The 26,137-nt window shown below is 38.4% G+C and overlaps 1 protein-coding gene across 1 annotated transcript; it reads right to left on the bottom strand.

Moving 5' to 3' along the window:
* Positions 1–23,639: 23,639 nt before the first annotated feature.
* LOC145243770 (uncharacterized) lies at positions 23,640–24,992 on the bottom strand. Its single transcript, XM_080106812.1, has one exon. It carries the CDS (start codon positions 24,990–24,992, stop codon positions 23,640–23,642), a length of 1,353 nt encoding a protein of 450 aa, XP_079962938.1.
* Positions 24,993–26,137: the final 1,145 nt, after the last annotated feature.

Below are 26,137 nucleotides of genomic sequence, written 5' to 3'. Positions count from 1 at the left end.
ATATCTATATGACATTTCTCTTTTTTTGCTTTTTTTACCACCCTGTTAGCATTCTACATCTTTTTGTTTTAGCATTGAACTTAACTCGCTAACATCATATCATATCATCAGGTCTGGTTTGGGTGGCTAACCAATTAAGTTGACCAATCAATTGCCTGGTTTCAGTAACCTCTGTTGACGATATTGAATCTTTAAAATTTCTGCTTGCTTCTAGTGGGATACACTTTAGCTTTTTGACATATTCATCCTGTCCAAGTTTAACAGCATTCCCGTTTTTCTTTATACTTAATCCTATATACTGGAACTCAGCAACTTCCTCAGATTTGATCTTAAACAAGTGACGAATCCGGTCTATAACTCTGCTCTGAAAAATTTCTGAGCCTGCAAAGCAAAAATCATCAACATGAGTAGCCATAATACCATGCAGTTTGTTTCCAAAGTTCCATGTGAATATGGCTTGATCATATTTTGAAACCACTGCTCCTGATTTCAATAATTCTTCTTTGAGTGTCAGGTACCAGGACCTTGATGCATCAGTCAATCCATATCAACACATTTGGAGAGTTTCCAAACATATCCTGGAGGTACATTGGCTTCTTTGGGAGGATGCAAATAGATCAATCGGTCTAACTCTTTACCCTGTAAAAATGCTGTTTTTATGCCCATTGACTTAAACACCCAATGGTTAGATGACATTATAGCCAAAGCTATGTGTAAACTTTCTTTAGAGCAGGTTGGAGAATCATTTCTTATGTTGCTTGCATCCCTTTCATGAAAGCCTCTCGCCACAAGCCTAGCTTTATAGACCTGTTTGCCATTGACATTTTTATTTGTGTAAACCCATCTTGTGGATATTTTGGGTTGGCCCTGGTCAGGCACTTGGGTATACACTTTATTTTCAACCCAGCTTTGGAGTTCATTTTCTCTTGCCATTTCCAGGTCGTGATTAGAAGAGGAAATCATTATATTTTCCTCATCACCAATGGTAGCTTCATCCTTATTTATTGGTCCGACCTCATTTTCTTTCTAATCCAATACTCCATGATTAAAGTCGAGCCAAAAGGGTTCACCTTGTCCCATAGCCACATTCATTAAATGCTTATTTTTGCCTGCAGCTTTGCCTGCTCTACTTATGACCTTCAATGTTCGCCATTCCGAATCATCATCATTGGCAAGTTTGCATTTAATGGATTGTCCTGGTTTGAGAAGGGTGATTGTTTTGTGAATGGGGTTTTCTCTTGGTAGTACATGTGTCTCTCTCACAGTCTGATGCTATGCAACATGATCGTTCAGGGTTCCTGGTTCTTCAGTAATATCATTCTCGTCAGATATTGATAAGTTTGAAGATTATTCAGGCTCATTTTGTGAAGTGGTGAATTCAGTTATAGCCTCATTTCCAGAAGAACTTTGATATGTTACTGGATGAGACACGAGACGACATGGATGCATTCTTATGTATGTACCTCCATGTTTAACAAGTACCTGCTTGTGTTCCCACCCTATGACAGTTCCTGGACAAAGCCATCTATCACAGAAATTTCTCTTATAGAAAACAACATCACCATTTTTGTAGGATTGTGTTGTACTCGTCCTAACTTGATGCCGAAGTGCACGTCTTAATTTTTCCAAGACTCACACATCAAAAATTGTTTTCTAGCTGCATGTATGGCATTGAGATTACTAGCAACAATCTCACTGGTGGAGACACCTTCTAATGCAGGGAGTTTATCATTCAAAAAGGAGAGCAGATTGGGGTTCCTACCAAAAACCAGCTGATTGGGGCTGAATCCATGAGCACTGTGAAGCGCGTTCTTTGCACTTATAGCCCATGCTAGTGCTATCTCAAAACTGCAATTTGTGTCCTCTAAAGTCTTTTTTACCATCTCTCCCAATATTCCATTGTATCGTTCATTTAAGCCATTACTCCATGGGCTTTCAGCAGCGGTGGTACGCACAACGATATTCAAATCCTGTGCCATGTCACGAAATGATTCATTATCAAATTCCCTGCCATTATCGGTTAGGATAGATCCAGGAGTCCCAAAATACGCTATCCAGTGTTTAAATATAGCACTGATAATGTCTGATCTTTCTTTACTAGGAATCCTAACGCCGACACTGTATCTGGTAGCATGGTCAATCAGGTGCAGTATTTTGTTACCATAAATCTCTTTAATATCCATAGCAACAGTTTCATTAAAATAAGATCCTAATGGGAATCCAACAATAGGTCTAGGTTCATTTTTTTTTTATAGCGGATACACACTTCACAAGAATTAGGAAGTGTTTGTAAAATTTTAATAAATTCTGAATTTCTTATTCCTGCATTACTAACTAAATCACATAATTTCTTACTACTGTGATGACTGAACTGTCTGTGTAATTTAGTTGCAATACATTGAAAGCGTAGTCAGGGCCGCTGCAAAGAAGGTAGGTTCTCTCTACCGTGCTAGAAAATTACTAACACCTGAAAGTATCCTATACCTCTATAAGGCCACCATTCGCCCATGTATGGAATATTGCTGTCATATTTAGGCTGGTGCATCTGCTACTAGTCTCTCGCTCCTAGACAAGGTTCAAAAGAGAATCGCCAATCTGATAGGCCCTGAACTGGCATCTAAGCTTCAGCCTCTGTCACATCGACGAAATGTTGCATCCCTCTGCCTGTTCTACAAGTATTTTAATGGAGAATGCTCTGATGAACTGCAAGCACTTGTGCCCCCATGACGTAAACACCCTCGACAAACCCGACAGGCAGCTAAATCTCACCCCCACACAGTAGAGATCCCTAGATGTAAAAGATCTTTCTACTCCAGTAGTTTCTTCCCCAGAACTGCTAGACTTTGGAATTCCATTCAAGGTCCCTGCTTCCCCAACTGTACTGACATGCAGAAGTTCAAGTGTAACGTGAACAGACATCTTGCTGCCCAAATCTCCAGTAGATGTTATCCCTGATAGTAGCCCCCCACATCAAAATGGCAATGTGCCTTGTTTGGGGTGAAAATGTAATAAAAAAAAAAAAATTTTTAAATCCAATCCTCAACATGAAATACCTCCAGAAAAATAACACGTGTAAACCTAGAACCCCATCCTCCAATGTAGACCCCTACTACCATGTCTCCTTCTCCAACATCAGGGGTCTCCGTTCCAACCTTCCAGAGGGTGAAACCCAATTACAGGAAACGAAACCAGACATATTCTTTCTAAGTGAAACTGGCATTAGGCCGACCGCTTCCCTTGACGACATACTTAAATCATTCATTGACATCTATGCTGATGATACGACCATCTATGGCAACACATCAAAGGCCGTAAATGACAAAGTTCTCTCAGATTCTCTCTCCTCTGATCTTGAGCGCGTGGTACAGTGGGGGAGGAGGTGGCTGGTTACTTTTAATGCATCTAAAACCAAGCTCCTTTCTTTACATCATCAACGCTCTGATCCCCATCTGGCATCAATTGATATGGGTGGCTCTCGTCTAGGGGAGGCCCCATGTTTTGATAAGCTTCTGGGCTTGACCTTTACCCCTGACTTAAAATGGAATACGCATATCAAATCAGTTGCCAAGATCGCTGGAAAAATGGTGGGATCCTTCTACCGTTCCAGAAGATATCTCACCCCTGATGCAATTCTCTATCTGTATAAAAGCCAAGTACATCCAAGAATGGAGTACTGCTGCCACATCTGGGCAGGAGCTGCTAAAAACACCCTATCCTGCCTTGACAGAGTACAAAATAGGCTTCCCACAGGAGAGACGTTGCGAGCCTGTCTTTGTTTTATCGATACTACCATGGCAGGTGCTCGTCAGAACTCCAATCTTTGGTCTCCCCCTCGCCAGTCTTTCACAATAAACACCCGCCTAGCTGAAATCACTGTTAAAAATTTTCCCCACTCCTTATCTGTGCCAAAATCAAAACGTAGATTCCATGAACAAAGCTTCTTTCTTAGAAGTGCACGCCTGTGGAACTCTGTTCCGGTTGCCTGTTTCCCACCTGACTACAACCTGGATATCCTCAAGTCCAATGTGAACAAATTCCTGATGAACCGCCCTCTTAAGTAAGACACTTTATCAAATCTCCAACACTAACGTACTGTACACACAATAACCCTTATCCCCGAGTGGCTTCTGGGCCTTGATAAGTGGTGACTACCTTGTAAAAAAAAAAAAAAAAAAGAAAAAAAAGAAATCAAACAATTTGCATTTTTAGCGTCCATCCGAAGTCAAAATTAAAAATGGCTGCCTTCAGTTTCCGGAAACCACTAAAGTCTGTAACTTTTTTTATCATTAATATTCACAAAATAGAAATAAATTAAAAAATATGCAAATATCAAACAAATTAATGCGGTATACTGATCTACCCTTTTACCGTTTTAAACTAATTGTTAAAATTTGGCAACCATTTTAAAAGTTAACCACTTCAATATAACCTAATTAGTTAATGTAGTCTGCTTGAAGCATTGTCATTATTATTAACATCATCATCATCATTATCATCATTGCCATCCTCATTTGGCATGTATTGGATGGCTTAAAGCAGTGGTTCTCAACCTTTTTCACTCCATTCCCCCCTTCATGAATTCTCAACATTCGTGTGGCCCCCCTTCATTTTTCTCCCAAATCCCACCCTGCCAAAAAAGGCGCAGAAAAAAAAGAATAAATAAAATGTTGATGAAGAGAACACCCTTGCTTTATTACAAAGTTTACAGTCATAATTATCTTATCTTGATAGATTTCTGTGATATGCTTAACTTACATCACTAGACTACAAAAGACTAGCAGACAATAGCAAATTTGATTTGGATGGGAGAAAGTTCAATTAACCTCTGCATACTTTATCATACATCAGTGGGAAGGCTGATATTGTTTCTTTTCAGTCAGTTGACGAATCCGAGGTTGTGTCACTGACAATGCACATCTCATGTCGGGGTCCACATCCAATCGGTTGCGGCTCTTATTCTTGATTTGTAGAAGGGTGGAGAAACCAGACTCACATAAATAGGTAGTTGAAAAAGGCAAGAGTAGTCGAAGTGCAATCTCACTGACTTTTGGATATGACTGATGCATCGAACACCAGAATACATTCAGAGATTTTTCTTCATAGAGATCTTTGGCAGCAGAATCATGTTTGAGATCAAGGAACTCGTCCTGAACATCACTGGGAATGGTAGTAATATCAAGAGTGCCAGAGAATGGATTCCTTACCAACTTCCCTTCTTCCTCCTCGAATTCTGGGAAGTACATATTAAGTTCACTTTCCAAGGATCTCAGATGCTGGGTGATTTCAGTTTTAAGTAATGGGTCAAGCAGACTATCTTCTTCATTCTCGTCAAGGACAGCTGAAAGGTTTTCAAACATGGCAACATTCCCGGCACCGACTTTCCTTTGCCAATTCTGGAGCTTGGCAAGAAATCCACGAAGACAGTCCATCAGGTGAAACATTTCTTTCCTTGCCCTGTAGTTTCAGATTCAACCTATTTAGCTGCTCAAATATATCTGCTAAATATGCAAGACGTGGCTCCCACAAAACCTCATTGAAGTGACTCAACAGATCATCTTTCCCTTGCATTTCCAGGAACAATTTTAGCTCCCCCCGAAGTTCAAACACTCGATTCACAACATTGCCCTTGGAAAGCCAGCGCACTTTGGAGTAAAAGAGGAGAGCTTCATGCTCCGAATCCATGTCTCTACAGAGGTTCTGGAAAAGGCGAGAGTTCAGAGCTCCAGCTTTTACAAAGTTGACGCATTTGACCACTGCCTCCAGGATCTTGCAAAGTTCATCAGGGAGGGTTTTCGACGCCAGTGCAAAACGATGGATCATACAATGAACCCCCTTGGCATTCGGAGCTACTTCCTTGACACGCTTCTGGAACCCTGATTTTGATCCCAGCATCGCTGGAGCCCCGTCTGTACAGACTCCACAACAATTTTCCCATGGGATCCTGTTAGCTTTGAAGAAAGAAGATAGCTTTTCCATCACATCTTCAGCTGTTGTGGTGGTCTCAAGCTGTGTACATAACAGATATTCTTCCTTGATATCACACAAGAAAATATACCTAACAAACACGAGTAGCTGTGCACACGAACTCACATCCGTTGACTCATCCAGTTGTATTGCAAACATACCAGCTGGAGACGATTTGATCTCCTGTATCACTTTTTCCTTTATGTCATCTGACATTTCATTAATTCTCCGCTTCACTGTGTCGTTTGACAAGGAAATTTGTTGAATTTTACGTTCATTTGCATCTCCAAGAACACGCTTGACCATCTTTAAAGTACATGGCTTAATTAAGGTTTCACCAATTGTGTGGGGCTTCTTTTGCTTCGCTATTTCAAGGGCAACCTCGTATGATGCCTCAACTACACTTGAGGTCTGTTGTTGGAAAGCACCAGTTGCATCCAGTTTCTGTTTTCCGAAACTACTTTCATGGCGCCTGAAGAAATCGGGGTCTTTTTCAGCATACTGTGGATGGATGGTCTGCAAATGATGCTTCAACTTACTAGGCCTCATAGAATCGTTCCCCAACACTTTGAAGCACAGTACACACTGAGGTTTCTCGATGCCATCAGCGAGAATTGATGTAAATCCGTAGCTAATGTACTCTTCACTGTACTTCCGCTTCTTAGTAACACTAGTAGCCATCGCAAATCTAGGGAAAATAAAGAAGACAGACCATCAGAACAAACATTAAGTGATAAGACAAAAGAATGATAATGAAGGACAGATAAATAGGACAAGTGATAAAATGACAAACACACAAATATCCACATACATAATACATCCATGGACTCACACATTAAGCACACACACAGTCATACACAAACATACACAGAGAGAGTAAAGATGATAAACATTCACACTCAACCTAGCAAGCTGAAATGTACTTTCTACAGCAAGAACACACCTCCTTTGACAAGCACTGCCCCAATTGAAATTATGAGAAGAATAGCGAGTCACATCAATATTAGCACTAAAAAAAAAAAAAGCAGGAATACCTGAGTAGGGAATGAGCATGAATACAATGATACCAAAAAATAAGAAAATAATAAAGGAAGTGCACAAATATTTCACACACAAAAACAGCGACCGCATTTATAATTGTCGAACAAAATAAGTAAAACAGTATACAGTATGGTTCAGAATCAATTATACCCACATGTTTACGTGCTGATATCCAAGGCCACACTGAGATAATTCGATCACCTCTCTCCCACATACATACACACATACATACATACACACGTACACACACATTCGTAACAATATTATGTAGGTAACAAAATTTTATTGTCAACTTAATCAATTAAAAAAGAAAATTCCACCATGGCCCCCCTAAATTATTGCCATGGCCCCCTTAGGGGCCATGGCCCCCAGGTTGAGAGTCTATGGCTTAAAGGAACTGATTTCTAAATTAACTTATTTATCTCTCTTTCCCTCAATTTTTATCACTTCTCCACATGTTTTCCTTGGCCTTCCTCTGTAAACTGGATCTGCTACTTTAACCACTCTACATCTACTAATCTATGTACTATCATCCATTCTTTCAATGTGACCAGACCAGTGAAGTCTCCTGTTTAACACATATCTCCCTATACTCTCCAGATTTTTTTTTTTTTTAATTCCATTTTCACTCCAAACAAGGCACAGTGCGATTTTGATGTAGGGGGCTACTATCAGGGACATTGAACTTGAACTTCTGTGTGTCAGTACAGTTGGGAAAGCAAAATCCCAGAAGGGAGTTCCAAAGTGTATCATTTCGATGGAAGAAACTATTGAAGTATGAAGTAGAAGGCTTTCTTACATCTAGAGATCTCTACGGTGTAGTGGTGGGATCTTGCTGCTTGTCGGCTTTGTTGGGAGTATTTAAGTCAAGGGGGTACAAGAGCATCCAACATTAAAATACAGATGCAACATTTCTTCAATGAAATAGAGGCCAAAGCCTAGATGAAAGTTCAACACCTATCAGGTTGGTGACTCTCTTCTGAACTCTGTCTAGGAGCAAGAGACTAGTAGCAAATGCCCCAGTCCAAATGTGACAACAATACTCCATACATGGGCGAATGGTGGTTTTGTAGAGGTACAGGATACTTTCAGCATGATAGAGAGAGCCTACCTTCCTCGCAGCGATCCTGGCACTGCTTTCAATGTATTTGTTCCAACTCATGTTCTCTGTGACCATTAAGCCAAGGAGTTTGAAAGAAGTACTTTCAGGTAATATATCTTTAGTCATAGCTATTGGTGGTTGAGAATGTTTCTTGTAATTATTGAAGGAAACAAGCTTAGTCTTGGCAGCATTGAATGTGACCATCCATTTTTGTCTCCATTCCACTACAGATTGGAGGTCATCCTCTAGTGTTTCTGCCATTTCTTTATATATGTGTTTATTTGTTTTCCCCTCGCGCCTGTTATAGAGCATGGTGTCATCAGCAAATATACCCATCTCAGAGACAATTTTATCAGGGAGATCATTTATGAATATTAGCAATAATAAAGGTCCAAAGGTAGACCACCAAGGTACACCCACATTTATATCATATTGTTTAGATGTACAACCATCAAGGACAACCTGGATTCTTCTCTTATTTAAGACTAGCGGGAGTACCCAGCATTGCCCAGGTGCTTGGAGGTATAAAAGAAAAATAAAAAAAGTGTTAGGGGTGTGGCTCGAACCTGTTGATTGCTAACAGGTGCAGAAACGAACTTTGGCTGAAGGCCAGTTCAGTTTTCCATTGTTTCATTTATTTGTTTCCCCTACGATGTTGGAGAAACCAAACTCCCCGGAAAAAGGGGGAACTCTCAAATGAATAGCAATTGTCTGATATGAAGGGTTTTCCCCAGATTGATCAAAGCTAATTGCTTTCAAAACATCCCAGCATGAAAGGTCGCTGATGCCTTTACATTGGTGAGTTTCGCTTTATTTATATGAAAAAGACCAACAAACACACAGAAAGATGGAATAGCGTGAATTTTATAAAAGTCGATCAAAATAAATGTAGACACGACGTCCCTTTGCAAATCGTAGATATTATGATCTAGGGAGTATATAAAAAGTTGTAAAAAATAGTAACCCTCTCAAGACCCCCCCCCCCCCGAAAAAAGTATTTGCTGGTCATATAAAAACGCACACGCCACTTTTGTCTTTTATATATATATATATATATATATATATATATATAAGGATTTAATTATGTTAAGTATTCGTCCAGTGATACCGTATAATCTAATTTTCTTGAAAAGATCATCGTGCCATACCCTGTCAAAAGCCTTAGATATATCAAGGGCTACCGCTCTACCCTCCTTTGCTTTTTCCAGTGTATAGTATATATGTTAAGAGATTACAGTTAAGATATCTACTGTAGAACAGGCTTACCTAAATCCAACAATTGGCAGAGGAATGAGAATCCAGACTCTAAAAATATAGGAGTAGCAAACATTAGAAGGGTAACAAAAACTCTTACTTTCTCAACAGTCAAGCGAAAGCCAAACATAACTTTCTGGAAAAATCTCAAAAGAAGCCAGATTTGCTCAGTTAACCATGCAAAAGATATGGAGAACTTCACTGGCAGAACGATTGTCCATACCGGTTCCGGAAATATGATCTGTGCAGATGCAACAGACACAAAGCCTCACATTGCAGAATAAAATGACCCTGCAGTAGCTGCATAAAAGCAACAGGGATTCAAACAGAAGACGAAAATGTATGGAAGTACGTTATGGTAAAAATCGGGAACAAGGATGTTAGACTTCAACTTTATAATGATTCAGATTTGTCTATCATAAACCAGCATACTTGATGCAAAATTGGAAAATAGAGGATGATGAGAACTTAGCAAGTAACTGGAGAAAGAATAAAATTCAAAGGTGAGGTTACTACTAACATAACGTTGAAAGGAAAGACACTGAAACTCAAGATGTTTGTATTAACAAACACTAATAACCTTTTTGATACAAACTGGATCCAAAAGTTTGAACTCTGGAACTCACCCATAAGTGATTTTTGTCAAAAAGTGTCAAAAAGCTGAAGCTGAAAAACGAAAGAAAGACTTGAAAGAGTTGTTCCCCAGTGTTTTTTTTTTATGGAGATGAAGTTCAAATTATAAGATAACGTCACCCCAGTCTTCAAAAAGAAATGGAGCATACCATTTGTCTCTATGCAAAAGATTGACGAAGAACTGGACAGCTTCCTCAAAACAAGAATTTTGACTACAGCTAGTGGGCCACCTCCATCGTGTGTGTAAAGAAAAAATTGAAGGATATCAGAGTCTGCGCAGACTTCTCGACTGGGTATAATGCAGCACTAATGCATCATCATTACCCACTACCCAGCCCCGAGGAAGTTGAAGGAAAAATATTCTCAAAAATAGATCTGAGTGAAGCATACTTACAAATTCCCATTGAAGAAGAAAGTTTGAAACTTTTGTGTATTTTCACTCACAAGGGACTATTTAAATTCAATAGGTTAGCTTTCGGAATCAAAATCACACCAGCTATCTTTCCACAGATAATCGATACGATGCTGAGCGACCTTAATTGTTCTATCAGATACTTGGACGATATTCTAATGAAAAGTGAAACTATAGAGAAACATAGAAAACCCGTTTTTCATGTATTCGAAAGGATAAATGAGTACGGCTTCACACTTAAAGACGCTAAATGTGAATTTTTCCTCAACAAAATAAAGTACTTAGGGCAGATAATAGACAAAAACGGTAGACTGACCAATCCAGAAAGGTCCATAGCAATAAAAAAATATGTTGGCGCCACAGAATATAACAACATTGCAAAGTTTTTTTAGGTTTAGTTAACTATTACCAATCTTTCATTCTCAATATGCATACATTGTGCACACCTTTAAATGAACTACTTAGGAAGGACAAGATTTGGAACTGGACCACGGAATGCAAGATGGCATTCGAAAAGCTGAAAGGGGTGCTGACATTGGAACTATTCCTGACTCACCACAACCCAGATTTAGACATTATCATCGCAAGTGACGCAGGCGCATATGGAATCAGTGTGTGTATCCTGCATAAAATGCCGGATAGATCTACGAAACCTATAGCATATGTGTTGAAAACCCTACTACCTGCAGAAAGGAATTATTTCCAGATAGAGAAAGCATCCTTAAGTATCATTTTCATAGTAACAAGATTACACAGATACCTGAATGGATGACACTTCTAATTACAAATGGATCACAAGCTGCTGATCTCTCTTTGGCTCAAAGAAAGGGTTGCCTACACATATGGCAAATAGGCTCCAAAGATAAGGAACAATCCTATTGAATTACGACTTTGATATTGCGTTCCTTCCATCAAAGGAGTTAGGACACGTAGACAGCCTGTACCAGTGAATACCAAGAACTGGTGAAACAGTAGAAGGCTTGGTGATCGCATCACTATGATCAGAGAGAAATTACCGTTCGATCCCATTCAACACTGTGAAAGAACTTCCTGTTACCCTGAATGATACAAGGAAAGAAGCCAAAAGCAATGACTCCATAAGAGAAACCAAGGAAAAACTGATGAACAAGTAGCAGAGGTTTTCTTAACATGCGACCAGGTATTAATATATTGGGAGAGAGTAGTTGTTCCAGCGACCTTCTAAAAGAAAATCTTAAAGGATTTTCACACAGGACACCCAGGTGCCATCAAAATGAAAAGTTTAATGTGTTCATATGTGTATTAGAGAAACATAAGCAAGGATATTGAAGAAAAGGTGAAAGCATGCAGAGGATGTGCACTAGCCGCTAACGCTCCACCAATTGAATTTAGCCCATGGTCCAAAGCGTAGTGATACACGTAGACTACACAGGACCACTTGATGGACAGTACGACCTCATAGTAGTAGACAGTTTCTCCAAGTGGTCAGAGGTCTTTAGGTGTAAAAGCCTGACTACTGACTTCATTATAAAAACTTCATAAGTTATTTGCATGGTTCAGAGTGGTCGACTGCTTAGTTTCAGATATTGACACTAAGTTTACATCTAGGGGCTTCAAAGAGTTCATGGAGGACTTCCAAGTGGATCACATCACAAATCCGACATACAACCCTAGGTCAAACAGCAAGCTGAAAGGTTCATGGACACTTTGAAAAAGGCAAAGGATACTCTATCTGAAAAAGCGTTGCAACAATTTCTTCATAACTCCTAATGAGAATACACCATCCCACATGTCTATAGAGGAAGTGATGTTCACTAGAAAAATACAGCCAGTCTTTGACAAATTATTGCCAAAATAAAGAAACGAAGAAATACATGCTGGGAGAAAAAATATTCTTCCAGATGCACAAATATAAAACTTTCTGGGAACAGGAAACGATCAAGAACAGAAGGGTCTACATGGTGAAAGGACCACATGTCATGAATAAGAAAAACTTGAGCCAGATACACAAATGCACTTTGGACGAATCAATTGAAACTCTGCCAGAAGAAACGTTGGACCTACTGTTTGATCTGGAACCCTCTCAAAAGTATCGAAATACGTTGTTCCAGAAAAAAAAGGTCAACCCGAGAAAAAAAAACTATAGGAATATTTCGTGGAAATAAATTTTTGGAGGGGAGGGGGTTCTTGGATAGTCAACACCCCTATATCCATGGACAATATGGATTCATCTGGCTTATATAATTTGTAGAAAAACCTTTAAGCAGAGAATACACTTGTAGTTTAACCACTTGTAGTGAATCCCAGGACTCTCTCACCTCATAATTGTGAACCCCTTAAACCAGACCACAACAGATTTCAAGTTTGATTTTTTGAAAGATAACTTAAAACGCTATATTAAGCCTACAATAATAATTTTTCTTTAAGATAGGGCTATATACATATGCATAGTGACACACATAAATTTGATAAACACTAACAGTTTTTCACTTAAAAAATAAATAGCTCGAAAAGCGTAATCTAACTTGAAGTAAACTGAAAAAAAAGAAAAAACTGTTGACAAAAGAGATAAGATTGTACATTTATAAAATGAAAAGGTTAATTTTATTTATGTCTAAATCTTATCAAAGTAACCCACCAAAATAAACATAATATCGCAAATTAAAATTGAAGGGAATTTCATTATATTTGCCTGTGTGTGAAACCAAAGCTAGTTTTTGGTACCTAATCCTAACAGATGTTTCTAATATACTTACCTTACTCTTAAATCCAACAAAATTATTCTGTACAAACTGGAAAACAACTTCTCAGAGCTTGATAAAGAGAAAAAAAAATTTGGAAAAAAAAAAAAATAATAATTTCTTTCAAAAAAAGCAAAAGAATTTGAAGATGAATGTATTATTTCAATACAAAAAAGAAAACCAGTTTTTTTTTGTTTTGTTTTTATTCATTTTTAAATTGTTCAACACAAGAATTAGTCTTTAAAACATCCAAAAAGCAAACAGCAAAAATGGTTTACAGGATCGTTTCAATATCTGTTCTTTTTTAAAGCATAAAATCCCTATAATTTAATTCAATTCATTGAACCATGATGGATAAAAAAAAGTGAAAAAAAATAATTGTGATTTTGTTAAGCTGTTTTATTTTAAAATTTTCTAAAGATTCATCATTGATCTGTAACCAGTAGAAAGAAAAGCTATATTTTAGCATTATAATATTTTGATTGTAACTCTTCTTGCTAAAATGATGGCTGTTAATAGCTATAGAGTTGCCCTGGGTCTTCCTTTAACTGTTGTGGAGTTGTGTTTTTCCTTTAACAACAGTAAAACTGTTCTTTCTCCTTTAATGGAGGTAAGCTAGAGAACACTGAAGTATAACAACCAAAAAATCTTGATCATACAAAAAAAAAAGAAAAGAGTACATAAAAAGGGGTGTTAAAGAAGAATGTCCATGAAAGAATTCAAAAGGTACATAGATAAGCAGGCTTCAATATAATGGTTCAAGAGTGACACATTTTGATTGGAGAAGAAAGAATTATAGCCAGGCAATATCAGGACCCATTCATAAGTTAATTTATAAAAATCGCTAACTACTATCAGGTTGACAAGAAATTCCTTACGGTTTTGAACTTTTTAATTCAGATGAACATATCTCGGCTCATACAAAAATTTATTGATCAAAATAAGCAACTTCAGAATCAACAACACTTTTGCCAATGCAAAACAAGTGTTTTTATTGCAGTAACATAAAAATCTTGTGATGAAGTCAGTGAAGGCAGTTTTGGTATCGTTTAGGTTTTTTAAGCATTTCTCACGCAGAAAGTTGTCGAGATTCTTGAAAAAGTGGTAATTGGTAGGTGAGAGTTCTAGAGAGTATGGCAAATGAGGCAAAGTTTCGTAGCTCAATTCGTTCAACTTTTGCAGGGTTGATTTAGCAACGTGCGATCAGGCATTATCTTGAAGGAGAATTGGGCCTTTTTTGTTGACTAATGCGGAGTGTTGTTGTCGAAGTTTCTGATGCATTTCAGCCATTTGTTGACAGTACTTCTTCACTGTAATAGTTTAAAAAAACTGCAATGGATGAGACTGGTCGCAGACCACCAAACAGTCAGCATGACCTTCTTTTGGTGTAACTCTGGCTTCAAGAAGTGTTGTAGAGCTTCATCGGCATCTAACCATTGAGCTGAGCATCAGTGGTTGTCGTAAATAACCCACATTTCATTGCAAGTCACAACCTGGTTGAGAAAAGGGTTGTTCTTGTTGCGTAAAAGGGATGATAACATTTCATAACGGCGTTTTTTTTGGTTGTTGTTTAATTCATAAGGCACCAATTTATCAAGTTTTTTTTTGTCTTTCCAATCTCTCTCAAGTTGTTGGTAATCATCGTATACATTATGTCTAATTCAAAAGCAATTTCTCAAACAGTTTTGCATGGATTGGCTTCGACTAAAATTCTTAATAGATCATTGCTAACATCTGATGGCTGACCATTGCACTCATCATCTTCAAGACTCTCGTTGCCGCCACAAAAATTTTTAAACCACCATTGTGCTGTGTGTTCAATAGTGATTCCTGGATCAAATGTGTTGTTGATATTGCAAACTATTTCAGCAGCTTTTCAGCCAAGCTTTAATTGAAAGAAGAAAATTGTGCAAATTTGCTTTTTTCCATCTTGTATTCAATGTCCTGAAAACAGGATATAATTGTTTTAAAACGATTGTAATCTAAACGATCAGATAGAGCGAAAAACACTTTTACATGATATATAAAGTAAAGGTATTATAACGAAAATACATCATTTGAAATCCAAATTAGAAATTCTGCAAGAACTTTCTTCCCAACCTAATATAAAATGACCACTGCAGTTTTTTTGATTCAGCCATTGAAAGTCTAAGCCACCTAATATTTGAATGCAAGATCATTTTGCCAGATTGTATTATGTTCAACAGGCGAATAATATTTTAATTATTTGGACTATTATCCTCATCTTCTAGTTGTTGTTTTCACAATGTTTCGACCAATTATTCCTCTGGTCTTCGTCAGGTTAACCGCATCGCAGTAGGAATGTCGAATCCTCCAACTACATCCACGGCAATTGCTGCCTTCAATAGCTGTTGTCATCTCACCACAGTTTGGTCAACTAATCTTCTGACCGGCTTTGGGTGGGATCGAAACCACTACCTCAAGACAATGGTTACCTGGAATTGTAGATATTCCGCATCTCTATCCACTGCAACACGGGCCCTGAAATGCAATCAAGGTTGGATTATTTGGTCTTAAAAATCCAATTTTTCTTCCAATTATCGGGTATGTACCGATTGTTATATTATTGAATAAGTTTGGAATTATTTTGGAGATGAGTAAATTTGTACAATTTTTTATTTAATTATTAAATAAAAAAATCATACAAATTACTCATCTCCATTCCTATCTCATCGCAGTTAACCTGACGAAGGCCAGAGAAATAGTTGGCCGAAACGCCGTAGAAAACAACAACTAGAAGATGAGGATAATAGTCCAAATAATTAAGTAAAATCAATTATACAATTTACTCATCTCCAAAATAATTTCAAACTAATTCAATAAGGCGAATAATTCTTAGAAAGAAAATTTTGCTCATAGAAGTTACTTTAGTTTTAAGGTACACAGAGGGAGGAAGGAAAATTATTTGCAGTGGTTGAAGCTAGACGAGTTTTTATGGTAAATATTTTACAGAAGGGAACCATAATTTAGACTTGAGTCAAGCATCTACCATGAAAAGATGATATAAAAGTTCACACTTAAGTACAGTCCATCACTATAACTTTTATTCACCTTCTTTACGGTCAGGTGAAAGACTCTTTAGCCTTGGTAGGTAATCACCTAGAGATGATGTTCTTGATAAAACCATTGGTTCCCATTACCTCACTGAACTAATATCAAGAAGGGCATTCGGTCTATAAAAATCTTGCCTGCACAAAGGAAATGACTTCCAAAGAAAATCTGTTGTATTTCAGGTTATGTAGTTTAAATAATAGTTTGGAAATCAATTTTCTAAAAACCGTCCAACACATATACATATAAAGCTGACATTAAACCTAATACAATGATAATGATGACGGAAGCTATGACTTCTTTTGGTCTCTCTCTTTTTTTTTTTTAAATATGGCCAACATGAGCATGAATAAGTGTTAGAGAGAAAAAGAGAGAGATGTTACAGAGAGAGAAAGAGAGAGAGAGAGAGAGAGGAGAGTAAACGTGGGGGTAGACACGTTTACCAGAACCGAAGGTCAGCTGACCAAATTACGTATGTATGACGTGATCAGCAAATCGGTGAGATTTGATTTGAGCTTTGAAGAAGACGGACGTTTTTCCGTGGTCTCCCCCTCTTAACTGGGGAGGGGGGAGACGAACGCTGACGTGTGTAAAGAAGAACCCGAACAAGCAGATTTCACTTCCACCTGCTGCAGGACCTCTGGGGAAAGTGAAATAAAAAACTATAAAACACATTCATCGTCTTGGAGTGATAAATCTTCGTCAAACAGGTATCAAGTCTCCCTCCAGGATGAGAAATTTCCAGATGGTCCGTTTTGAAGAAGCAGAGATAGGTTCAGAAATTACATGTCACACATACGATTCCCTTTATGATAATCAAACACACAACCATCAACCATTTATATTAGAGACAATCATACGCACACGTGAATCCTTTTGATGTTATATACACAAACGTAAAAAGTGCCCCTCAATGATTTAAATGGCGCCCCTAAAGGAAGAACTCTATGATACCGAATATATAACATAAGCAAGAGTGGTCAAGAGTGAAAACTGTCAGAGGTTGTTCAGGTTCTTTTACCATTCTCTGGCTATTTTTCTTTCAACAGAAACCAGATTGTTGGCTTGCAAATATGGATTTGTTGGTAATGATTAGGGCTATGACAACAGCATATTCTTTTCACTGTTTTGACTCTTGAGTGTGTATCCGTTGATATTTTAAATGCTTTTATATAGAGTGATGTGGTTCTCGGTTGATTAACTATGTCGTATCAAATATATACTTGAGAGTCAAAACAATGAAAAGAATATTCTGTTGTCATAGCCCTAGTAATGATACATCTTTTGAAACCAGACAAAACAGATTTTTGATTGAACTTTTCTGATTGTTTACATAACCAGGCAGCACTTATCCAATCAGAAGACTGAGAAAAGCAGACAAGTTAACTTGTAAATGGATTATTGTAAAAAATTTCTTATAGAGAAAAAAGTGGGGGGGGGGGTGTTAAAAGACAAATAACTATTACAAAAAATACAAAAGGCAACAAAAGTAGGTCAGGGTAAAATAATGTGGTCTGGTTTTTGTCTGGTTCAAAAGTTAGACCAGTATCGAAAAAAAATATAAATAAATAAAAATCTGTATGATGCACATAACCATGACGAAAGAAAAATATCATGTAAATTGATCCAGTAGTTTTATTCTTTTCTGCAATTTTGAAAAAAAATCTATAAAAAAAGGGGAGATAACTCAAATACTTGTGAGATTTATGCTGTAGAGCTTATGCATAACTATTAATCACTTATAAATGATTTCCTTCAGAAAAATAAAATTATTTTAAATGTACTTTTTGGAATATGATTTTTTTTGTTTTGTCATGGGTACGGACATCATATAAATTTTTCTTTTTTTAATATAGGGGAGAATACCGGACAAGAACCCATTTTTTTTTAACTTACTCGGGGAAAAATTGAATGTGCATGCGAAAACAAACATGGCCACCAGTGAAAATAATATGGAATACTGACCTGAATACCCTTAAAAATCAGCTTTTGAAATGTAAGTCTTTAGTTGGTACTCTAGTGCACTGCATTACCCTTAGATTGTAAATGTCAGGTGATGAAACTTGAAGAATGCGTATTAAAAAAAAGAAAAAACAGAATACAAAAAAAATAATTCGTACAGGCAAAACCTTTGTAAATATCATGTGACGAAATTTTAAAATAACTATAAATATTAAATAATCGGAGAAAGCGAAATTAAAAAAAAAAAAGGCCAAACTGCTTTAAAAAAAAAAGGATAAATTTGCGAAATTTAGCCTAAAAATGTCAAGTGGTTCTAAAAAGGGTGATCGATTTGTTGAAACGTTGCATTAAAAACTGCGCACCTCTACAAATATTTAAATATTTACTTTTCTTCTTTTTTTTTTTTTTTGATAATCTGGTAATCTAGTGTCCATTTGACTCCGCTTTGATCCACTGAAAAAATTGAAAACAGGACAAAAATAAGAAAAATATAGAAATGGCGAATTCCCAGGATATGGTCCCTGAAAGATTGTTGACAACGTTGCAACAGATCTGTCTGTTGCAACCACAAGGTCACTTAGTTGATAAATTCGTTAGTTGATCAATACTTACAAAAAAAACAGTGACTTGTCTCTGTCACAAGTCGCCTTAAATAAAAAAATGTTTTGCCGCACAAAAGGAAAAATCATGTACACATACACATGATATTACGTGCCAAAACTTTCATACAAGAAAGCAAAGGTAAGTAATTATTTCCTTTACTCTCCCGTCTTCAGAAAAAAAAAAAATCAAACAAACAAGAATATATACAGTATAACTCCTATAATTTGAACATCCGCTTCGTTAAAATTAGAGGATGCTGTTCAAGTTTCGTGATAAAAAAATGTGCTGCAGTTAATTTTAATTTTCTAAGAATTAAGAAATAGTAAATGAAATCCATTGCTATATGATACTTCAAGTATATATCAAGTTGAGTTTACGATATATTGCAAGTAAGAATTGTTAAATATTATTACCAGGAACAAAAACATTGAAAATAAATTAAATCTACTCTTACTTGTTAGGTATTTATTACCTAAGTTATCATCTACAGAAATCATACATTTATGTAAAATACAGTTTTTTTAGTTATTCATTGAATGAGTCTCATTGCAGTTTCTATTTTCATCGATTGAGCTCTCGGGCGCTGCCATTGTATTCCGTAAGTGATCACGAAAATCTACAATTTCTTGGTTCTGTAGCTTCTTTATGATTATATCTCTTCGGAGTGGCATTGCTTGCAAAATATAGTTGTCACTAAAGTAAGGACTTTTTTCTAGAAATTTTATAACCGTCTCCATAGACTTTTCTGCATCATCCCATGATATTGATCATAGTGTTCTTGGTTATTTACATTAGGGTCAAGAGAATGGAAGCTGTCGCTATTTTCATCACCATTACTGCTTCAGGATATTGATTAGTAGTTTCCTCATCTTGTTGCACCCACATTTCAACATCATTTGCATTAAGTGATTTAAGAACTTTCAGTTCAGAAGACTTTGGCGCTGGGCATAATTTATCCCATGCTTTTGTTAATGTGCTTGCTCAAACTTGATTCCATGCACTTGCGAGAGAAAATATGGCATCTTTGATAGTAAAATGATACTGAAAATCGCTTATACTCATTTTAAGTTCCGAATAATCCCTTGGTCCATAGGTTGGATGAGAGAAGTCACATTAGGTGGTAAGTAGCACACAAAAATATTCCCGCAAGATGACACTAGTTCTGACTCAGGAGGATATGCTCTACAATTGTCCAACAGAAGCAAGCACTTTGAATCAGGTTTACCTAATTCAAGAAAACGCCTCTGGACAACTGGCACAAATTCTTGCATAAAACATTTTTTAAACAAGTATTGATTCATCCATCCATCTCGTGAAGAATAATAGGATACTGGCAAAGGCGAAACTCCTTTCAATGCTCGGGGACACTTTGATTTGCCAATGACAAGAAGCTTTAGTTTATGAGTTCCAGAAGCATTAGCGCATACCATCACTGTTAGTCTTTCTTTATTTAATTTGAATCCTTTTATTTTCTGCTCCTCGGATCTGGCTAATGTTTTTGTAGGTAAGCACTTCCAATTTATGCCACTTTCATCAGCGTTGTAAACATCCTCTGGTGTTAAACCATAATCGGCAATTATAGTCTTGAATTTGTCACAATAATTTGATGCTGTGTGTATCAGCAGACCGTTGTTCGCCTGACATTGTTTATTGTCTTATACCATGTCTACTCTTAAAGCTCCTAAGCCAGCCTTCACTGAATTTCATATCTTCTGCGATATTCAACTCTCCCTTAAGAGATTTTGCTTAAGCAATTAACATGGGCCCAGATATTGCTACACCTTCATTTCGTTTTGCTACAAACCACTCATGCAATATTCGATCGAATTCAACTTGCTTTAGTCTGCAAAGAGTCCTTCTTTTGACATGTCTTTTATTTGGAGAGAAAGGAGCAGCCTTCAATATTTCCTCCTTTTTCTTTTTGATGTAAAACAGTGTACTTCTTCCAATCTTATAATCTCTCAATATAACGCTATTTTCAACTCCAGCATCTAATTTTTCTATAATTTGATGTTTTTCGAGTAAAGTCAGTGTCACTTGTTTTCTTTTAGAGTCGCAAGCTATTGTGATGGATTGTTTTACACTATTTTAAATATAGCAATCTGAAAAAAGAAAATTTATAGTTAGTGTAAATTAATTATCAATAGCTAATGTACATTAATTACATAGTACCAATATTAACATTTCTGCGCAATATCTGACTAAACCATGTAAACAGTTTTACTGCAACTCCACATCAAATATGCTAATACAATTTCAATGACGAGAGTTCAACTTTAGAGAAAGTGCAGGTTTAGAAGAAGTCCAAATGAGAGGAAGTCCAACTTTAGAGGAAGTCCAACTTTAGAGGAAGTTCAAATTAAAGGAGTTTTACTGTATATTTTTTTTTTCAATCTTGGTTTTGGCAATTATAACAATGCCAGCTGTCCCCTTCAGGAGGGGGATGTTGGATTCCCATACAATAAAAATGGAACCAGTAACCACAACCATTGCACCCAATCATTGCCGTTCCGTCATCCGGATTCCTGCATCCTGGGCAAATGCAATCCGGCTCCTCACCCACCAGAGATGATTCTAAATCGTGCCAATCAGGCTGGGGGAAAGGCAAATCCTCTGTGGTGGAAGTGCTCTCTTGAAGGCAGACAGGGCAATACCAATTTTCCTCCCCCGATGGAAAATACTTTAGGCCTATGCATGAAAAATGAAACCAGTCATCGCATTTGTCGCAGCATACCATGGGTCTCCCATCATCAGGTAAACTGCACACTGGGTAATTCTCAACGTTCTTCCCCTGCGGGATGAACCTCAGATGCCGTATCAAGGGAGGTGTGCTCTTTCTGGTCACAGTCACCCTGTATATGTAGGACTTTCTCGGCTCCAGTGGGTAAATGTTTTTCAATGAATGCACCTGCAGTGCCCCATCCCCACGCTTGACCTGCGCAGATCTCACCAAGCCATCCTCTCCTGGGTACAACTGCATAACCCTTCCGAAGATCCAAAATGGTCGACTCCGGTTAGGAACCCTGATCAAAACCACTTCTCCATCATCCACGAGGTTTGAAGTTGCTCCAGATTGTGGTTGGATTCGCTCCCTTAAGCTTAGCAGGTACTCTTGGTGCCAGATTCTTCTGAATCTTTTCAAAGCTTCGTCTCGGTAGCTAAAGGATTCTACCAGGTGCTTCCGGGATGGAGGTTCAACTTGGCTAATATTCCCTTGGTTTATCCTAAATATTAGTCGGGGATTAAGCATGGGGTGTAGGAAGTGATCGGAGGAACTTTTGTAGGTCAGTGGTCTATCATTCACCGCATTCTGAACATTCAAAAGTATAGTCAAGAGGTCAATATAGTTGTAAGTAACCCGGCCGATCAGCTTGTATAGGCAAAACTTTATCGTTCTAATAAGCCTTTCCCAGACACTACCCTACCATGGAGAATGTAATGGAATCCTGTGGCGGGTTATTTCACACGTCCCGAATCTCTCCTTAAATTCGCTATATGTAAATGCCTGATGAACCACACTGCACCCCGCAACAAACGATTTAGCATTATTGCTATAAATGTGGGAAGGTGTGCCATATGTATTAGTAAAACGTATAAATGCTGTCAGGAAGGAATAGACAGACGTATCCTTCACTAACTACTAAGTGCACCGTTTGCACCTCCAAACACGTGAATACTAATACGTACATCTTTGTCTGTTCTAGATCTTTCTGTACCCACAAATGCCCAGTGAAATCCACACCGGTTTGAAGAAAGGATCTAATTAGATTGACCTTATGCTTAGGCAAGTCAGTTCTTCTCGGGTACGAGAAAGGTATTGCATTGAACTTTTGAGACAATGAACATCCGGATAAAACCTCCTTCACCGCCAGTCTCCCTCGAGGTATCCAGAACCCAGCCAGCCTCACTTTATTCAATGTGGTGGGGGTACCTAAGTGGCTGCATTGGTGATGACAATCCTGCACAATCAATGTGGTCAATGGATGGTCCTTAGCCAGGATTACAGGGTTATGGATTTCAAATTCAAAGACAGCGTTCTTTTTTAATCTACCCTTAGAGCGGATTAGCCCCTCCTCATCTAAGAAGAGATCTAAACTTCCCACTCTCTGAGGGATGGCTCCTCTGTTAAGATTCTGTAGAAATTTCAGCTCCTCCGCAAATGCCTGACATTGCATTACCCTGATTAAATATAGGCAGGCTGCCCTTACTGGGTCTAGGTCCTTCCTTCTCAGCCTATAAATAAACTCAAAGACACAAGCCGTAACATTCATCAACATCGACACCGTAAGTATTTGTCAAATGGTACGACTGGTTCTTCCTGATTAGGTGATACAGAGCAGCACACAAAGGTAACCATCTTCTTATTTTCAGGATTCAAACAATTTAAGGCGTTCTTCGGCCAAGGGATTGCCTGCTCCCTCAGCCACACAGGTCCATTAATCCAATAACTTAGGTTTTCTTTCAATTTTAGAGTCGATAAGCCTCTGGTAACAAAGTCTGCTGGATTTAGATCTGAGGGTACATATTTATAATGCAACTGTACTCCAAATTCTGTGGTTAATTCTCTTTCCCATTGATCAATATCCTTTAGTCTGTTTTTGGCAAACACATTCTTGTTGGTGGTGGTTTTAGAGATAGAACTATTTGAGCATCCACTGCCCAGGTTACAGCCTTAAATTGAATCTTTGAATAGGATCTCAACAGAGTGGGGAGGCAGTTTATTGCCAGGAAAACTGCCCACAGTTCCATCGTGGGAAATGTCCTGGTTCTCAGAGGGGCCACCTTAGCCTTGGCAAATATGAGGGATGAATTACCCCGGCAACATAAGCGGTGAACCCATATGCCCTTTTAGAGGCATCACAAAATAAGACCAGACTTACCTCTTCCCCTTCATCATGCTGTCAGGAAGGAATAGACAGACATATCCTTCATGCCGCCTAGGAAAATTGATGGAGGCGACCCCCGATAACTCCAATGAAATGGCTGCCCATCTTACTTGCTGCTCCTCCAGAACTATTTCGTCCCAACTCACTCCTGATTTCCACAACTCGCTGATGAAGGTGCGAGCCTGAATGGTCATGGGGAGGCATAAGGAAAGAGGATCGAAAATCTTAGAGGCCTCTGAAAGAATCTGCCTTTTGGTTCTGGCCTTGGGATCACAAACATAGGAGGTGACAGAGATTACGCCATTCAGGGGATGATATCTATATCCTACTACCTTCTCCCATGAACAGTCATATTTGATATACGTCCCGTCCTCCTTCATTGTCTCCTGCAAAGCTGGGTTATTCAAATTGCAAGCCTGCAGGGAGAATCCACCTTCCTGCAGCCGCTCTACTGCCTTGGAGTAGAGAGTTATTAAATTCTCCAAATTATTGTCCGTTTTTATTAAATTGTCAACGTAGAAGTTGGATAGTAACAGCTCCGAGCATGGATCCATGGGGAATCGTCCGGCATGATACCTTAATATGCAATTTAGAATGAAAGGACTTGCACTGAAGCCTAAAATAATAGTAGCATACCAGTAACACCTTAATCTATTATTCTTCTTCAAAAAGAAGCAGAATTTGTTTTTGTCTGATTCCTCCGCCAAACGCACCATCAGAAACGCTCTCCTAATGTCGGCCAAAAGAACATATTTGTTTGAACGAAAGCGCAATGTGAGATTCAGCATGTCACCGGTCAGGTTGACTCCATTGTATGCGGCGTCATTAAGAGAAGCAGAATTTGCGGTTTTAAATGAGCAATTAAATACCGGACGAATTCTAGTTGTGCTGATAGGGTTGTTCCTGAAGACGGGTCTATGGAGGATCCATAAATAATTCCTATAATCTTCAGGTGTACATTCCAAGGGTTCTATTATACCCTCCTCTTCTTGTTCTTCAAAAACTCTCACATATTCATCGTATAATCCCCTTTTCTCTAAGTCCTTAACCATCTTGTCCAGGACTTTGATGGCCACATGGTGATTGGACTGGACCTTCCTTAACTTGTCTTTATACGAGGGTAGTTTGATCGAATAATGACCTTCGCTGATGGAGATGTTATCCATAAAATCCTTTAATTTATCCTTGTCATAGTCTGAGTTAAATTCGGATTCAGGAAGACCCAGAGACTCTAGGCTGAATATCCACTCCAGGCCCCTGTCCACCAAACTATCTTTGAACACGTCCGCGAAAGGATCGACGTATGAAGGGCAAGGATTCATAGCATTATTAACGAGTGTCATCGCAAAGAAACTGTTCAACCATCCAGGCTCTCCGTGTACACAGTTCTTTGGTCCTCGTAAAGAAAATGTTGGATGTTCCTGAATGGTATTATACCAGCTTGGATCTCCCAAGCGATGCCATTCATGCAACGTACTACCTTAATAGGGTACAAATACTCCCATCAAGCCCCAGAGCCGAACACTACCACTTGTAATTTCTGTCGTTGGCTCCATCCCTAAATCTCGAAACCAGCGGTAAGTCAGGGACCTTATGTGTAAGGTCTAGTTGGTTGTCAATGAGAATAGGCACCTGAGGGTCCGCTCCAGCAAATAAGTCCACTACAGCAGTCAATTGTTTACATCTACAATGCTTCCTACCAACAAAGGAAACTATGTCCAGATCTACGTCCTCCAATGTATCCGGGTCACAATGCAAACGATCCAGGACTTCACTCGAGAAGTATGATCTCTGGCTGCCGGAATCCAAGAGACATGTCACTGACACTGAATATTCCCCTCTTCTGATGGTAGTCTTGATCATGAGTAGAATGTTATGGGTTATTTTAGCGTTAGAGCTTACATTGGTACTAACTCTTGCCTCTTCTAGTTTCAATTCTGGACACAATACCGACAGATAGCCTTGGAAGTGACACACCCTGCATCAAGCCTTCCAATCCTTATCGACAGGACATGCACTCCTAAGGTGACTGGCTTCAGAACATCGCTCACATAATCCCAGCTTCTTATAACATCTAAGTCGTTCGCGATAAGTCGAAAACATTCTACAGTCCATGCTGGAATATCCATTGTGGGCACAAAAAATTGCAGAATTGGGACTCCCCATATCGAGATCCACATGAAACCCCTCTTTGGTTCCTCTCTGTGTATTCCTATTCCAAGAGGAACTCGCCCTTGGACGGAACCGGGTGGTAGTATCAATTTTACTAGAAGGAGCGTGTTCAACTCAAGGGAGGGCCTTGATCACACCTGCAGTATGGTGCAGCATGTATCCCAGGCAAGGATAATGGGAGCGTGACATTCTAATTAGTTCAGCACTGATCTCTGAAGGAATTTTCTCGAACAATATGTGTACTACGATAGCACCACTACCAGAGCCCTCCTGGAGGAAGTCATAGCCATAATAAGAGTCCAATTCCCTAAGTTTG

Source organism: Euprymna scolopes, chromosome 22 (assembly GCF_053919585.1).
Source record: "Euprymna scolopes isolate OS-2025 chromosome 22, ASM5391958v1, whole genome shotgun sequence".
Lineage (NCBI taxonomy): Eukaryota > Metazoa > Mollusca > Cephalopoda > Sepiida > Sepiolidae > Euprymna > Euprymna scolopes.
Note: the sequence above shows the minus strand (reverse complement) of the source record. Positions and strands in the feature narration are given on the sequence as shown.

Excerpts from the sequence above, each read along its gene's own strand:
- LOC145243770 (XM_080106812.1), bottom strand. The coding sequence starts at position 24,992 with ATGACACTCGTTAATAATGCTATGAATCCTTGCCCTTCATACGTCGAT.